The sequence below is a fragment of the Micropterus dolomieu genome, linkage group LG22, assembly GCF_021292245.1.
Source record: "Micropterus dolomieu isolate WLL.071019.BEF.003 ecotype Adirondacks linkage group LG22, ASM2129224v1, whole genome shotgun sequence".
In the NCBI taxonomy this organism is placed as follows: Eukaryota; Metazoa; Chordata; class Actinopteri; order Centrarchiformes; family Centrarchidae; genus Micropterus; species Micropterus dolomieu.
This window is the reverse complement of record NC_060171.1, coordinates 21025816-21042352: the sequence shown is the minus strand read 5'-3', so window position 1 is coordinate 21042352 and position 16537 is coordinate 21025816. Positions and strand designations below refer to the sequence as shown.

Genomic DNA, 16537 nt, shown 5'->3' with positions numbered 1-16537 from the left:
AGAGAGGCAGCAAGCGGACAGAGGACTAAGAGTAGGAAGGAAGGGAGGGAGGGAGAACGTGATGGTCCACGTGACGCTGGCTCAGCCACTGCAGGCTGTTACGTAAGCGCACCCCCTGCCCTGTCTCCTCATGGACTGAGCAGACTGCGATTCTCTCCAATCCCTCACTCTGCAGCCGCTGCCCACTTTTTTTTCGCCCCTTCCACTCACATGGCTCCTCACATGGCTGCCTCCCTCCCTCCCCCCCTCCCTTCCTCGATCACTCTCTCTCCATCTCTTTCTCTCACTCTCCTCCACCCACTCATTGCACCCCAGGGGAGCCACCAACCTCTGCTGTCACTCTGTCTCTCTCCCCCCTTCTGTTTTTTTGTCTGTCTGCCTCTCCCTCTCTCATTATTTCCATCAATCCTTTTTCTCCCTCTCTCTTTCTCCCTCTCCCTCTCTCCTGTGCAGTGAGGCTGCAGCTCCACGCTCTGGGCTACAGGGATATGACAAAGAGAGGCCACAAATACATGCTTGAGCACACTCACGCACACCTACACAAACTGACATTTCACATATCGTTACCGCACTGTCTGGCTTCTCGAATGCCGCTTTTAAAAAAGTGGCTGTTTTTCCACTTTGAATTCCTCTGATCTTGTTCCACACAACTGTTGAATAAATTGCCTTTTCGAAAAAACAGCTTGGCTGACTGACACAAGATGCAACCACAAATAGGGTAAACAAAACTCTCACTCCTCGAGCAGCTGTAAGTGACACTGGCTGACATGTACTATATTGAGAAGGGTAGTCTTGACAGTATTACTAATGCAATTACACTAAAGGGGGGTAAAGCAACATATATTCTATTTTAACACTCATTCAACCACGTTCTGGTGCGACAAAAACAGCCTTCAGTAGGACAGCATTGTCCGCCAAAAATAACCACGTCTGCATGAAATCCCACATCAGAGGACAGAGACACATGTTTTCTCCTAAGTTTACTTCAGGACAACAGTTAGTACAATAAACTGAGCTCTTAGTGATGCAAAACAACGGACGATTCTTTGGAGTTGTTGTCTTCTTATGCACACTGATTGAAGTCTTGCCCGGAGCAGCTCATTTTGTGTTGTGTGAATTGCACAGCATCGCCTCCTCTCACCACGCAGCTGGAACAAACTCTCCTAAACCTTTCAAAGGTGATCACAGACCTGACTTTTTTGTACTTTGACCCTCACCCCCCACCCCCTTAGTGCACACACATGCAGCCACCTCCTTAATTCTCCTCTACCAACTCTTGTCATTCACTTTCCAGGCCTCTGGCTGAGAGGGGGTGCAGCAGGAGTCAGGCTCCTGCACCCCCACTCGCTGCAGTATTGATTTGTTTGTTCAATGTTTGCCCCCACCCCCCTTTCCTTACTTCCTCCCTCCTGTTCTCCCTCTCAGTATGAGTGTGTCCTCAAGTGCCTCCCTGCCTTATGTAACATAGAAAGGCCCACAGCATACTGATGAAGGGGAGTCTGGGCTCTGGGCCGATAGACATGGGAAACAAGGACTACACTGCACTGCTGATAGGTGTACAGCACTGCTGGCACTTGAAGAGAGAGCTAACTCCAAACTTTAAGATAATGTTACCTAATTCATGTGTTTTTTACAGTAACAGAGTAACACAGTGTTTGAGAATCCTAAAAGTGAGAAACAATTGAATGATAGCCGTGACATCCCCATGCAGGGTCAGGTACTCACAGACTCCTGAAAGCATTCCTTCTTGTCCAGCATCTCTCTGAGTGTCTGCAGGATCTTGATGCACAGCTTCTCCTCTTTGTCCATTAGCTTCTTGGTGTGTTTGATCAGTCTGACAGGGTGACAAGAGAAGTGTTCTATCATTTACAGTCATGTCCTGCTAATGTAGTCACTGGCTCACAAGTGAAAACAAAGCAATACTTTATTGATCACCATAGGTATTTTCTTCAGGTCAGAGAGCAGCAGTGTAACAGCACACCTGGAGGTTTGATGATGTATCAAACTGAATTTTTATGAAATACCTAATATGTTAGTTTGAGTGGTCCCCTGACCACAGATACACTCAGTTAAATTTTTTTATATGTATTTGTTTATTTTAAAGCTAAATGATGGTCTTTGTAATATTATTCAAATATGTTTTGGTAATTAGTTAATCTTCACTTTTAGCTGTTTTCCAAAGACTCCCTAACTTGTAAATATAATAGTAACAGTAATTAACAGTATTTCATCAGTGTAGGTTTTAGTTAATACTAGTTGTTCCATCCTGGTTAAGTCCTATATTTCTTGCCAATGCCAATCTTTAACTTAGCCCAAATAAATATGATAAATATCAGAAGAAATAAACAGTTATCTGCAACTTTTGTCAAAAATCTTAACTCATCTGCTGGTCTTGTCTGTAGTTTGTTGCTCCATACACAGGCTACAGACAGTGACTTACTTGGACATGAAAGCGCCGCTCTCACAGCGTATCCGAGCAACCTCTGGAAACAGCAGCTCAGGGCTGTGAAGAACATCCACCAGCACAGAAAACTCTGCCTGAACCTTCGGACTGAACTGCTCCTCCAGAAGGGACACAACCCCCTGTACATCACAGATAGACACACGTAAAAGCTCAATCAAATGCTGTCCTGCAGTGACTGACACTGCTGAACACCATACAATAGAGCTCACATAAAAGTTCTCAACTTGGACTCTCCTGTTCATGTAATTTATTAGCCACGCTAGCAGCATGGCTCTAGGGATGGCAGTGTTGGTCAGTCAGTTCACCACTTTAGTCCAGAATGAAATATCTCTAATACTCTCTAATAACTGTTGGCTGGATTGCAATGACATTTTGTACAGACATTTTCTCTAGCACCACCTTGAGGTTGACAATTTAGATTTTTAAGTGAAATATGTCAACAAGTATTTAATGGCTTGCCATAAAATATGGTCTAGACAATCGTGTCCCATTAAGAATGAAGAAATTTGGTGATTCCTTAACTTCTCATGCAAAATAATGACATTCCCAGCAGCCTTAGGGCTAATTAGCTAATGTTAGCATCCTAACACGCTAAAATAACTCAACTAAGATTGAAAGAGTAAATGTTACACCTGCTTAACAATTGTCACTACGAACTGTTAGCAAGCTGACATTAGCATTAAGCTCAAAGCACTGATGTGCCTACATGCAGTCTCGGTTCCACTAGCATGTCTGTCGACTTGTAGTCTTGGTTAAAAAAAAAGTGCACCTGCAGCTTCTCAATGATGTTCTTATAGTCAGGGCCACCCAGGGGCTCCTTGCGGGGACGTGTGCGGGCAGAGATCCTCCAGTCCTTGGCTGCTCGCTGCACCATGTTGCTATGGACCTTGAGAGACAAAGTGTTGACCTGACTGTCCAGGTCCACAGGGATGGCTATGGCCCGTGCCTTAGCTGTGGGAAAACATGCAAGGTTAGATGTTTGTGTGAGTTTATTTGTTCTGCTCGTACAGCAAACACAGCACAGACACCGTAACCCCAGGTGATCCAGTAGAGATTCTTGCAGTACTGTGCAGCTCATACTTCTACTGTGACATGAAAAACAACACATATCTGAATAAATACAACAAAATCAATACATTTACTATAACAGTACATTTATTATTAATTTACATTTTAATAGTACAGCACTCACCAACGTCAGCCAGGGTTTTGATACAACTCTCAATATTGGCCTTCTGAGCGGAGTTGATCCAGGTGCAGTTGTAGATCCTGAAAGCAGACTGGAGTAGCTTGATGAAGACAGACTGGTTTGTCTGTGAAAAAGAGGAGAGAGAGCAGGGAATAGTGTTTTTTTTAAAGGACGTGAGTGTAGAGAAAGACAGAGACAATCCTGATGGGAACACTTCAATATTGTCTAACCCTTCAATATTTTCTCTGATAGGAGACATTAGTACAGACTTCTGCGTAAAACACCTCAAGCAGCCGCTCTAGGTACAAATGTCTTCAATGATACTGGAAGGTCCCAGGAGAAGGTGCAGTGAAGGAGGCAGTCTGCTGTCAAATATTTTTACTGTAAAGTATCTAAAAGTTGGCAAAGGGTTTGGACATGCACATGATTGACTCTCCCTATGCGTGCGCATTTCACCTGCTTGTCAGAGGTGAAAAACAATACCTGCAGGTTGGAGTGATTGACGGAGAAAGGTGAGCTGAAGAAACCCTTGACAATGGCCATCACTGTCTCTGTCACATACTTCTCCAGGGCAGAATCAGCATGGTTACGGTCAGTGGTAGTGTTGCACACCTTAAATACAAAAACGAAATAGAGGAACAATTCTGAACAAGCTCAACCTCACACTACATCTTTTTCATTTTCTCTGCACATGCAGTATGTGAATAGATGCAGCATATGAGTAAGCCTCAGTGTATTGTTATCTGGTAGACACGTGTGACTTTTCAATCTGACAGAGCCTTACACTGGACATGTCCACCAGAAAGTTGTCAAAGAGCTTCCAGATATGGTTAGATGTGTAGATCTCCTTCATTTCTACCTCTGTGTCCACGTAGCAGTGATTCACAAAGTTCACATAAGCAGTTTTCACCTGGGGATAAAGAAATAACAAAATAAGATACCTGGTTACTTTCAGATAAAAGATATTATATTATATATATATATATATATATATATATATATATATATATATATATATATATATATATACACACACACACACACACAAACAAACACACACACACACACACACACACACACACACGCATGTACCATAAAACTCATGCTATATTATTGTTCTTTCCTAGTAAAATAGTCAAGCCTTTACCTCGGGTATACAGTTGATGTTAGTGACAACTTTGACGATGTCGTCCAGTGGTAGCAGAGAATTGCATTTCAGCTCAGTGTAGACGTTCTTGCCCTCGGTACAAGCAGCCAGTAGCTCCACAAGTGTGTTGTGGTATGCCAGAGCTCCATCTAGATCTGCCCGCTCTCGCTCAGAGCCCATCATCTCCAGCAACACCGGGAAGGAGGAGCGGTCGTTATAGAACACCAGCACATCCTCGCCTCCGTTCACCAGCTGGACAGACGAACAGAGACCCAAAGAAACGTTACATGAGGTAAATGCAGGGTTTACCTGAGGTCCTGCCACTATCACCAGAACATATTCAATGTAAACAGTTATACTAACAAATGCATAAATGCACAAAAGTGTTTTCTTTTGCAAATATTTCTTAATGTAACACATGGGCAATACCACAATGAACTGGATATTTTATAGCACTGAATTTTAAGAATCCTGATCATTTTTGTAATTAAATGCAGCAAACTGCTCCTGTACCTAAACAGTAAACATAACAACTGTAAGGTATGTGTGTACTCCATATGACATAACCTTCTAAATACTATACACTAAAGAAATAAATAACAAATTAGACATCTTCAGTATTCCCTTCTACTGTAATCTGTACTGTAATAGTAATCACAGAGACATGTTACATTTTTCAGGTGATCGGTGGTTGCAATTTATGCAAAATATTACTGTTTAGGGAGAACCATCATGTGGATTGATGTGCTGTGAACAAATATGTTATTTCTCACCTCTGTCATGACTTTGTCCTGACATTTCTTCACATACTTCCCATCAGCTTTCACAATGGTTTCCAGGAACTTGAGGTACTTAACGTGTCTTCCGTGTGTTTCAATGCAGTGGACAAAATGATGGACCACGCGATCGCTGATCTCATTGCACAGCTGGTAGTTATTCATAAAGATGTGACGCATTGTCTCAGCTTCCAGCAGCTGGTGGAAAACATCACGATTCAGTCTTTTAGAAGATCATCGTCATGAAAACAGCATATGGATTAATTTGGGTAACAGAAATAAGAATCAAAGCTGTTCCCAATCAAGGCAACATATGACTTTTCAGCGGTCAGGCTGCTGTTGTTTTGGACCTTGTACTTTTCATTCTGCTGATCGTACTGCATGCTCTACTACAAAAGGCTGTAAGGTATGTCAAGGGAAAAGTGCAGTGAGGTTATATCAATATACCCCTGGAGTGAGGAAGAGGTTCTGGTGTTTATTTAGCAGAGCTTGGTTCTGAGGGTTTCCTTTGCAGAAGTTTTGCAGAAAGGTATGCGCCAGGGTCATAATATCATTCATCTTCTCATCACTCTGTGCAAAGGCAGAACCAAAACAATTTAGGGAAAGATTAGTAGAAAGTCAGAAACCATGTCACACAAACACTTCACAGAAACATCAAGTGCAACAAGTTATTCAGTTGCCTGTTCTGGTTGTTACTGACCTTCTCATAGGGGATCTGCAGCAGGTCCAGCACGACAGTATGGGCCCCCATGTTCTTCAGCAGCCTTTGCTGCTGCACACGACTCTTTTTACTGGGATAACACAGCTTACTGAGCCGCTGTAGGATCTAAATATCAGACACACACCTTTTGTAGACACACTACAGAAAAAAATGACAAGAAAACTCTGTAAATAAAAGATGCGGAGCTCACCTCTTTGACGACACTGTAGTTGTTTGCTTTGTCGCTATCAATTTGAGGTTTATTATCTCCATCCTGTACTGGGCTCAGGACAACCTCCTGGCAAGAGACATGCATGAAGGAAAATGAGTATGTAATCCAGTGTATAATAAAAGTACGCTAAGTATGTTTATGACTAAGTTACTAAAGCCCCACAATTCTTATGTGTTCACTCCAAAAGGTTCATCTTTGGCATGCCACAACCTTTACATCCAGTTTCTAATTACCAGGCATTTGGCACAGTGTGATGGGAAAAGTCCCCGCACCGATCCTTGTGCATAAGTGTGAAAATAATGATGTGAAGACAACATTACATGTTACAGACCTGACTTACAGCAGAATCCTGTTCTGCCAGACATTATTATTCATTATTCCTAAGTACTAAGCTAACAAAGCAGCCTTCCATCAGCTTTGAGGAACAATCAAACAACAAACAAAGACGCCATTTAGAGTGCATCTGATTGACTGATGGGATGTTTAGGATAAATATAGTAACTTCCTGTGAAGAAATACATGAAACACTCAAATCTGAAGTGTGGAATTTTGTTTTTATATGCTGGATACCGTTACATGATGGTACAGCACCTCAGTGTTCTGTTCTTTGCCCTGTCTGTTCCCCAGGTCTTCACCAATGTAGACTCCACTCTTCTCCACCCACAGCTCTGACTTCTCTACAGTCAGACGCAGTTGATCCAGGTCTGTCTTGATCTGCTTATAGTTGTCTACATCCTGCTCTGACACTAGCAGCTGGACCTGGAAACGCGCGCACACACACACACACACACACACACACACACACACACACAGAGGATGAGAAATAAACCAGACATAAAAGATACAAATGTGTGTGAGAGCCTATCTCTGCCAAGAAGTCTTAGTGCACCACTTGGGAAAGTCAGCACATTGTTAAAACGGGAGCTTGTGCAGCTCTAGATTCCAGCTGAGGAAACTCTTAGTGAGATAGTTTACAGCAGCTGCTGTTTGGCACTTTTGAGAACCCTCTTAATCCAAACTGATTGCATCAACCATGACAAAAATGACTTAGCTGAGGAAGTGACAAACACCACATCTGTCTGCTCACCAAGTATCAAATGCTTGAGTTTAACTGCTGTGTCGCTACCTGTTTGAAGGCCTGCAGCACCTCGGCTCTCTGGCTGAAGTGTTTGAAGATGAGCTGCAGCGAGCCAGACACCAGCAGGGGGTAATCTTGCATGATGAGATGGATCAGAACTCTCAAAAACGTCCGGCCACCCTCGTCGTCCAGCTCCACCGCACTTAACTCTGAGCTGAAATCATACATATACAAGCTTAGACAGGGGGTTTTAAGCAGATGCAATCATATCCAAAGAGACTAAGAGCAGATCATCCAGTGTATTTCAGCACAGCTTCACCTACCTCCCTGCAAACATGCTCTCTGCTTTGGTTGCAATCTCATCTATGTCGGGTTCAGAAGCTGGAGACAATATAAAGTGGATAACTGGTCAGTGAAGTACAGCAGGCTGCAGTGGTAAACACCTCATTTAGAACATAAAAAGACTGCTTCAATATTGGCATTAAGAGAGAATAAAGTCTCACGTGTCACTAGGGGGAAATCAGCCATAGAAGCAGAGCTGTCGGTTATAGTCTTGTCCCCAAACTCTTTCTTGTAGATGGACAACAAGTATGTGATCCTATAATCCAACCTCACGCTCAGGATGAACTAACAGAGATGCATGTGAAAGAAAAAGCACACAAAAAGAGACTTAAGCACTGAAATCAAATTCTACACTAAAAGTGTATCCAGTAGGTGGCGCTTACTTGCAGGATCTCAATGATCTTCAGCTTGGTGTCCATCACCATGACATCCTCATTGTCCGGCAGGAAGAGTCCTTTCCCATAGCGCAGAGAGGGAGAGGTGTCAGGGAGGCTGTGCGGCACACCACGACTCAATACCATCTGAGTCATCATTTCCCCAACTCCGTGGATCGTACGCAGGACATTGTTGCCTAAAGGAAACATTCATCATCTTCTTACATAGTTGACATATTTCAGCTCAAGCATATGACTATTCGTGTCATAAAAGCTAAAACAAATTCCCTGAGGACATCAAATGGATGGCCCAGAACTTTCTCCAGGCGACCAAAAAATAAATCTAGAGTTACTGTTTTCAGACATTTAAACCTAACCACCCTTTTTATTTACTACTTTGTCCACTTAAACATTTCAAAAAAGGTTTTTCAATCCAGTTGCAATCTATCCTGAATCATTTTCCAAGAGCAGATCGGTCCTTTATTTCTCTGATCTGCAGAAAGTCATGTTTAACCTTATATCTCTATGTGTCCATTTCTGTAACTTCATATTTTGGTTCTACTGACACCCAGGCTCCTTTATCTTCTTAGATTCTTCTTAGAAGATCTAAAAAGAAAGACTAATACGCCAGTTCTTTTCCCCCTCTCCTTTGACTCTGTTTAATTCTAAATCCTAATGTTTTTATGCATAGCCTTGCTCCTGCATACATTTATTAACGACGCTGGCCTCTTGTCTGTCCTTCACTTGGAGAAGATAAATCATTTGGTAATCATTTTAAGGTGAATCCCAAGGTTTTTTTTTAATTAGCCACCAAATTATAGAACCTCCCCCTTCAATTATTTTAGTCCCATAAATACGAAACAACAAAATATAGTTTAAATCATTAGCTTTAAACTTTCTATCTACTGTTTTAAGTGCTACATAAAAGAATAAAGCTTAGCTGACCAACGCAATGAAATAATGGACTTCTGCAGTGTAACTGGACTAACCAGCCTCTGGGCTCTTGTTGAGCTTGTTCATGAAGGTGAGTGGGTGCTGGACAATATCCAGGATGGCCAGCAGGGTGCGCGTGAGACGCAGCAGCTCACTAAAGCTATAGAAACCAAAGTAAACCAGGTTACGAGCCAGATTCACCACCTGGAAGAGAGAAGTAAAACAAGCACATTACTGAAATTAACCTGTGTGAGAAACTAAATGTGGATTAAAGTACTCTAATCATATCTGAAATGCATATGCACCATGTTGAGTTTATTTTACCTCTAGTGTGAGTTCATTCTTGTCTTTATCCCCAAATGGAAAAGGCTGGCTGACCACGTCTCTAAGGTATTCTTCCACAAACTCCATGGTGGGAGCAAACTTCCTCTTCATCTCTTCTCTTGAGGTGTCAGTGGACTCATACTCAAACCTGTGGAAAAAGCACAATCACAATCACAATCTCAGCCTGCACTAACACACATAATCATACAGACAGTCACTCACTCGTGGATGGTGATCTTGGAGGGGATCTCGGTCCAGAGGCGAGCGTAGCGTACAGGCACCACAGCCTCCTGTGGGTCACGGTCCACATGCATGTGCAGCATGAGACGGCAGAAGGAGGCTCTGAGGTTGTAGGGAAGGCAGTCGTCATACATGCAGCGCAGGATCAGGTCCACAGGTAGCTGACAGGAGATTTGGTTGATGGCTAGGTACTGACGGTCCAGACACATTTTAGCAAACAAGTTGAGTTGGTACCTACACGGAAGCAAAAGACAAGGGGAGAGATGTTTGTTTGCAGATTGGAGATGGGAAGAAAAGGAGAAAAACATTCACTCGTGCTTGCTTGTATGAACTATTTTTGTATTACGGGGAGAGAAGGTGTAGCATATAGGGGAACTAAAGGAAAGTCACCTGTAATAGGTGATTATGTCTACATCCATCTTGTGGTTGCCCTTAGCATCCTGGGCCAGATGGCGAATGGATTTGCCATGAGGCTCCTTGTGGCTGTCGATCCAGTAGAGCCAAACCTCCTCCTCCTCGTCCACTTCTTCATGCAGTGAAGAGTCCAGGGTGGTCTCTGTGTTAGACATTAGTCTGGGGGGTGGGGGTGGTGACATAAATCAGTTACTAGTAAAATTGCACATATTACACTCTGACGTAGAGCTGCTGCTGCTGAATTCCACAAGAAGCAACACTGGAAGAAACATGCCGTGGAGAGTACTGCTTGTGCGTGTTTATACATGTTTAAAAAATGAACACCTGAAATATGACAGGATCAACTTGGATGTTTTTAAATACAGATGCCACAGGGTGTGACTCACTTGGTCTGGATGAGGATATCTGCGTTGGCGGGGTTCAGCATAAATTTACAGATAAGCTCCTGTGTGACGGGGATGGCAGTCTTGTTGGACACACAGAGATCTGAGAGATAATCCAGGAATCTGGAAGAATAGACCCGACATGAATCACCATGTTTAACCAATGTTTTACACACAAAGTTTCAGCATAGGAACATATGAACTGATTGTACACATGGAAGTTTGAGTATGTTCCTGACTGTACACAGCATTCTTTGTCTGTCCCCCTTGTTTTATATGACAGATTTTGTAGGTTTTCTGTCTTATAGTATTTACTGTATTTTATGTAAAGCAGGGGGACACAAAAACCTCCACACCTTATAATCTACCCATTATGCACTCCAATACAACACCACATAGGTGAAATAATAATATTTTACATTTCATATTAGGAGGGTTAAGATGGTACAATTCACATATTGGATTGGATTGCATTATAATGTATAACAACAAGTATAATGCATTATTCAGTTCATGTTTCACAAAATGAACCATTTAAACAAAAGTCTTATGTTTTCCTGCACAACATAATATTTTCCCTAAATGTTCTATTATTAAATTGCTCCCCTGGGTCATCATGCACTGGGAGGTGTACATGTCTGACCTGGGCTCTCTGTTGCGTCTCAGAAGGCTGACGAACGTCTCAATCTCTTTGGATGTGATGTGTTTTTCCAGCAGCTTGCGGTTGTTGTGCAGGAGGGCAGTGATTGTGTCTTCAGCCAGGATCTCATACCCAATCTGTGACTGCATGATTGAGAACTTTTTGGCAATATATTCCTACAGTGGCACAAGAAACACAAGGTTATAAACAGTACCACGAGTGGTAGTAGAATTACACTGAGAGACAATGGCTAAATGCAAATGTTCATTAAGCCATTAGCCAGGGAGAACTTGTTGAACAAGATAACTTTTTTTAAATCACTGATTCACATTCATGACATTACTGAGAGTTACACCTGAGAGCTGCCTGTCACCTCCACTGAGCAGCTAAACATGAGCTATTTGTGTTTAGTTAAGGGCTGCAAAAAAGCCACACTTACTGTATTTGTAAAGAAATGAAATTGAGAAGTGAGCAAATTTTATTTTCAGGCTGTAGGACAGCAAATATTGGGCATTTTTAGTTTGTTAAAATTGGTTAAAACAATTATGTACCTTTTGTAGTTATTTTGTAAGTGGTAATCATTGAATGTCCCTTTATATATATATCCTTTTAGTTAGTTTAGGCCTTTTTCACAGAAGACATTTTGACTTTTTATAATAGCAAAGCACATGTGATCCAAATATTAACGATAGCTCTGTCCTCAGAGTAAGTGTCCCTGTAAGCCATGACAGTGTGATCAATAACTACTATTTACACCTGTGCTTTTCCTTCTGTGACATGTCAAATTGTTTGTTGTTTTAATGAAGTAAAGATTAGGTGAGCTGACAGAGAGTGAGGGGAACAAGAACAAACGAAACATGTCTTCTAGTGAGGTACCATATATTTACTTCTTGTTTTGCTCTTGTAATAAAACCACACAAAAGCTTATCTTTAACATGCTAAAATGCAGGACAACTATAGCACAAGTACAGTAAAGTCTAAAGTCAGTGAAATCACTCAGTAGAATCAGTTCTCCAGGTGTATCTAGCTATAGACTACTCAATACTAGACTTGTGTGGAAGGCAGAAACATGCCTGGTTCTTGCGATAGTCCTGTTGGGAGTGGCGTAGCACCCTGTAGCAGAGGCTGAACATGTACTTGAAGTGGGCATAACGCTGGTCTCCCAAATCCTCCAACTTTAGCATCGGGCAATCATCCACACCTCTGAATGGAGCGCTCAAGATGCCAAAGATCTGGGGGAACAGAAACCCGCATACAATGACGAAGAATCAACAGAGAATCTGCAGACTATAGCAGGAAAATACGTAAAAACTCTTCTTAAGGCCAATCTTTGGTTATTGTAAAATATCACACTAATGGAAAGATCTGCCTTGGGCATCACTGTCAGTCCTGAGCCCTGGTGTTAAATTTCAGATCAATCTGCATTTTGTCCCAGCATAAGACTCTGTGTGCATGGGTTTGTGTGTGTGTGTGTGTGTGTGTGTGTGTGTGTGTGTGTGTGTGTGTACTCAGGCGGACCTGGGCGAGGATGTTTTGTTCCCTCATGAGTTTCTGCCTCTCTCGGTTGGGTGTAGAGGTGACCACAGACAGAACATCCTGACCATTGTTGGGTACCACACACACAAAGAAAAGCAGGTCTTCCAGGAGCTTAGTCACAAACCTGAAATATATATGAAGGCAAAAAAGAACATGAAATCATAAAACACGCACTCCATCTTTTGTCAGCTGTGTTGTAATGCACATGTATCTGTACCTCCTCTCATTCTGAGTGATGGTGCCGTGAAGAAGCCTCTTCACAGTGGACTCCAGGACCTTGTTGGCATCGTTGGCAAAATCCAAGTCCCTGACCTCCGACAACGGAACAGATACAATTGCAAAAGCCTCTTTATCCTCTTTGGTGGGACAGGTGCCAATCTGTTGATGGAGCCAAAAGAACATTTCGATTACAGCATCCATGTTTGTTTTACTTGAGTGTGTGTGTGTGTGTGTGTGTGTGTGTGTGTGTGTGTGTGTGTGTGTGTGTGTGTGTGTGTGTGGACCTTCAGCATAACTGGGCGCTCCTCTTCTGCATCGATGGGGACGTTGGTGCTCGTCACCCAGGTGTTTGTGCATAGGTGTCTAAGTCTCACATAGGAGTTTCTGAGGAAGGATGGGACTAGTCATTTACAGCACGTATACTAGTTTGTTGATTGTATGTTTTCTGCTGTTACTGAGGTGAAACATTTCCATCTTGATAAATCCGTAAATCCAGTCTTGAAATATTATTTTTTTAAATTATTTTCTTTAAGTAATAACAATGTTGACCTGTCGTTTGGTCCATGACTTTGGTCTAGACTGAAATATCTGAGCAACTATAGGATGGATTGCCATTAGCTTTTGGACAGACACCCATGGTCCCCAGCAGAAAAAACCTACTAACTTTGGTGAATCCCTGACTTTTTCACTAGCGCCACAATGAGGTTATCATTTCTGTTTTTTTTATAATGACAACTATTGGTTGGATTTCCAGGAAATTTGGCACATACACTCATGTCCCCCTAAGGATGAATTGTAATAACTGATTTTTCATGTAGTACCATCATCAGGCCAAAATAGTTATTTGTCCAAAACTTTGGTTTATGACCAGATACCTACAAAATGCATAATTCTCCCATAAGCTTTAGCTGTTCTTTGTGTTTAGTGTGAATGTCAGCATTCTAACGCAGCGCATGCTGACATTAGCATTTAGCTACAGTCTCACAGAGAAGCTACCATGGATGTGGACTCATAGTCTTGTTATAAAATGCATGAAAAATAAATATATTTTACACCAAATGAATGCCTGGTGTTTCAATTGTTACAAGTGTCACTTCATGTTTTATTACTAACAAGAAAAATGACACTGAAGAAAAGTCTCAAAAGCAAATGTTTGGTGTCAAAATAAGTGACAGTATCTCAACCCAGTGGCAGGGGTATTTTAACAAGAACTACTGTGCTCCGTGCTGTGAACTCTAAAATACAATATCAGCCGATGTAACTTGTTATTGTTACTCTTGCCCTCATGTGGGTGACTGACCTGGGCACTAGACAGTCGGCCCGCTGCAGAGTGGTGGCATCTAGCTCAAACAGAGAGGCAATGTCATTCCCATGGGGAACAGAAACCAGAGTGAAAGCAATCTTCTCTGCTGCTTGATGCTTCCTCTTGGAGAACACAATATCTGTCTCATTCTGCAGCACACACACACACGAAGAGGATACACACAGACACACAAACATGCACAGAGGAAGAAGACATTAGTGTCAGCGGTTATATGGCACAGGCAGTTAAGTCGTTTGTCAATATTCACACATTTTACTACATGTAGCAATGCTATCCACACAGTTTTTACTACTACTGCCCTTACAATCTTTAAACAAACAGTACACAGTTCATGTCCCTGTGTATGCTCACTCCATATCGGTCTATAAATGACAGATGCATGCAGAGCAGGTCTCAAGAGTGTCTTTACACTGTCGCAGTCAATTACATGGAGCAGGTACAGGCTACAACTAATTATTACTTTGGTTATTGATTATTCTGTAAACGGTTTTCCATTAGTTGATTGTAATAATTGTTAGGTTTACAAAAAAAGCTTTCAGAGAATGACAGATGCATTGAATTGCTTATTTTGTTGAATAACCATAAAGAAATATTGGTATGATTAGACAAATAAACAGAAAATTCATCAGCAAATATCCATTTGATAATGGATCGAAATGTTTGCTGCTTTTCTTTTTCATATGTGATAGTGAATTGAATATGTTTGGTTTTTGAGTGGATGTATAAAAAAAGCAATATCCGCTTTATTCATTTTGTAATAATAAGATTAAGAAAAACATTTCTATAGCTGCAACCAGCTAGTGTTTAGTATGTTACTTTATGATGACATTATACATGACAGACACTCACAAACTTCAGAGTCTTCATAAATTAAATGCATCTTGTTATATTCTAAAAAACTCTGCCTCATTCAAGTATTAGTAAGTTTATGTAACCAAATAGTTGAGCATAGCCATGTTTTGTGTCAAGCTGCCATAACTTTCCATACATGCTCACGTAAACACTGATAAATGAGCCCAACTGTTGATAAAATCTATAATTGAGGACAGATGGATGTGAGCCAAACTATACTGTCACAGTTTCTTACACTAATGAGGTATCAAATTACACAGAAACATAGCCAGAGAGCCATGACTTCTCTGTGTGGTGTGTTAGACACTGCGGTACGTAGGCTGGTACAGTCTGTGCAAATGCAGCAGATAATGGCAAGGGTTAATTTCTCCCACTGTTCTCTGCATGTCAATGGGAAGCTCCCCAGAGCTGCCTCCACGCCTCAGCTTCTCCATCCTCCCACTCCTCCTCCCCTCCACCCTCCCCCTCCGCTGGTGACTCACCCCACCAGCTTAGCACAGGCGAGTGGAGCAGAGCAGACAGCACGTCTGCCTCCCCTCCATCCCCTCTCGCAGGGCACCCCCACACCCAGACGTTATGTAAGGAGCCCCCTGTGTGTCTGAAATTCAGCATGTGCATGAGAAAGTGTGTGAGGCTGAGAGAGTTTGTGTGCATGTTCCGTGCATTGCCAGAATACAAATGTGCAAGGTGGCTAATAGCTGAAAGAAATGTCTAGATATAGATTCAGAGTTTGTGTGTGCATGTACAAGTACTGAGAGAACTGGTGGTATTGCATAACCAAAGGATGAGGAGACTGAGAGAGAGAGAAGGGCCTGAGGTTGGACAGACAACATATAAGTGCTGAGATAATTGTTCTTTCCATTCAAACACTCATAATATTCTCTACTGCTGACAAACTCATTCTCTATTTCTGTCAAGTGTGTTCTGACTCATATATGGTGTAAAATTACAATTTATTGGCATTGCAGAGGTCTTGAATTATAGATATCTATCTAAAAGACTTATAATTATATAAATAATAAATCATGTGAAAACCGATGTTAGCAGCAGGTTAGGTGCATGTGATTTTGCAGCTAAATGTGCTTGTTTGACTGACTCACCTCTCCTTTAGGCTCCACCGTGTTTTCTTTGAATTCAGGGTTCACCTGCAGAGAAACTGAGCGGTCAGTGAACTCAAGTCTAGAAAGTCCGGATGATAATTGTGTCATTACCATCCCCATCACCCAAATCCCATCAAAACTATTCAACAGCAAAAGATATTGGCCATATCAATGGGAATACTGCCACCTACAGCACATCACCTAAAATCCCCTTCAACAGTGTTTATTCAGAAACTGTAAAAGTAGATTTAATAAAGTGACTCAGACAAA

At 41.9% G+C, this 16537-nt stretch overlaps 1 protein-coding gene across 2 annotated transcripts in view; it reads right to left on the bottom strand.

The window, feature by feature from the left end:
- itpr2 (inositol 1,4,5-trisphosphate receptor, type 2) overlaps positions 1 to 16537 on the bottom strand; it is a 59421-nt gene that overhangs the window by 31553 nt on the left and 11331 nt on the right. For both annotated transcript variants that reach the window (XM_046036511.1, XM_046036510.1), the window contains 28 exons: positions 16268 to 16312; positions 14292 to 14443; positions 13276 to 13375; positions 12990 to 13150; positions 12755 to 12896; positions 12310 to 12468; positions 11240 to 11412; positions 10600 to 10719; positions 10190 to 10372; positions 9782 to 10033; positions 9560 to 9707; positions 9292 to 9439; positions 8312 to 8499; positions 8090 to 8213; positions 7910 to 7967; positions 7635 to 7800; positions 7100 to 7267; positions 6488 to 6574; positions 6277 to 6402; positions 6024 to 6146; positions 5574 to 5774; positions 4801 to 5052; positions 4438 to 4563; positions 4137 to 4265; positions 3657 to 3777; positions 3234 to 3415; positions 2441 to 2583; positions 1726 to 1834 (listed from right to left, as the gene is read on the bottom strand). In XM_046036511.1, coding sequence (XP_045892467.1) covers positions 1726 to 1834; positions 2441 to 2583; positions 3234 to 3415; positions 3657 to 3777; positions 4137 to 4265; positions 4438 to 4563; positions 4801 to 5052; positions 5574 to 5774; positions 6024 to 6146; positions 6277 to 6402; positions 6488 to 6574; positions 7100 to 7267; positions 7635 to 7800; positions 7910 to 7967; positions 8090 to 8213; positions 8312 to 8499; positions 9292 to 9439; positions 9560 to 9707; positions 9782 to 10033; positions 10190 to 10372; positions 10600 to 10719; positions 11240 to 11412; positions 12310 to 12468; positions 12755 to 12896; positions 12990 to 13150; positions 13276 to 13375; positions 14292 to 14443; positions 16268 to 16312 — 4086 coding nt within the window. The remainder of the gene's footprint in view (positions 1 to 1725; positions 1835 to 2440; positions 2584 to 3233; positions 3416 to 3656; positions 3778 to 4136; positions 4266 to 4437; positions 4564 to 4800; positions 5053 to 5573; positions 5775 to 6023; positions 6147 to 6276; positions 6403 to 6487; positions 6575 to 7099; positions 7268 to 7634; positions 7801 to 7909; positions 7968 to 8089; positions 8214 to 8311; positions 8500 to 9291; positions 9440 to 9559; positions 9708 to 9781; positions 10034 to 10189; positions 10373 to 10599; positions 10720 to 11239; positions 11413 to 12309; positions 12469 to 12754; positions 12897 to 12989; positions 13151 to 13275; positions 13376 to 14291; positions 14444 to 16267; positions 16313 to 16537) is intronic.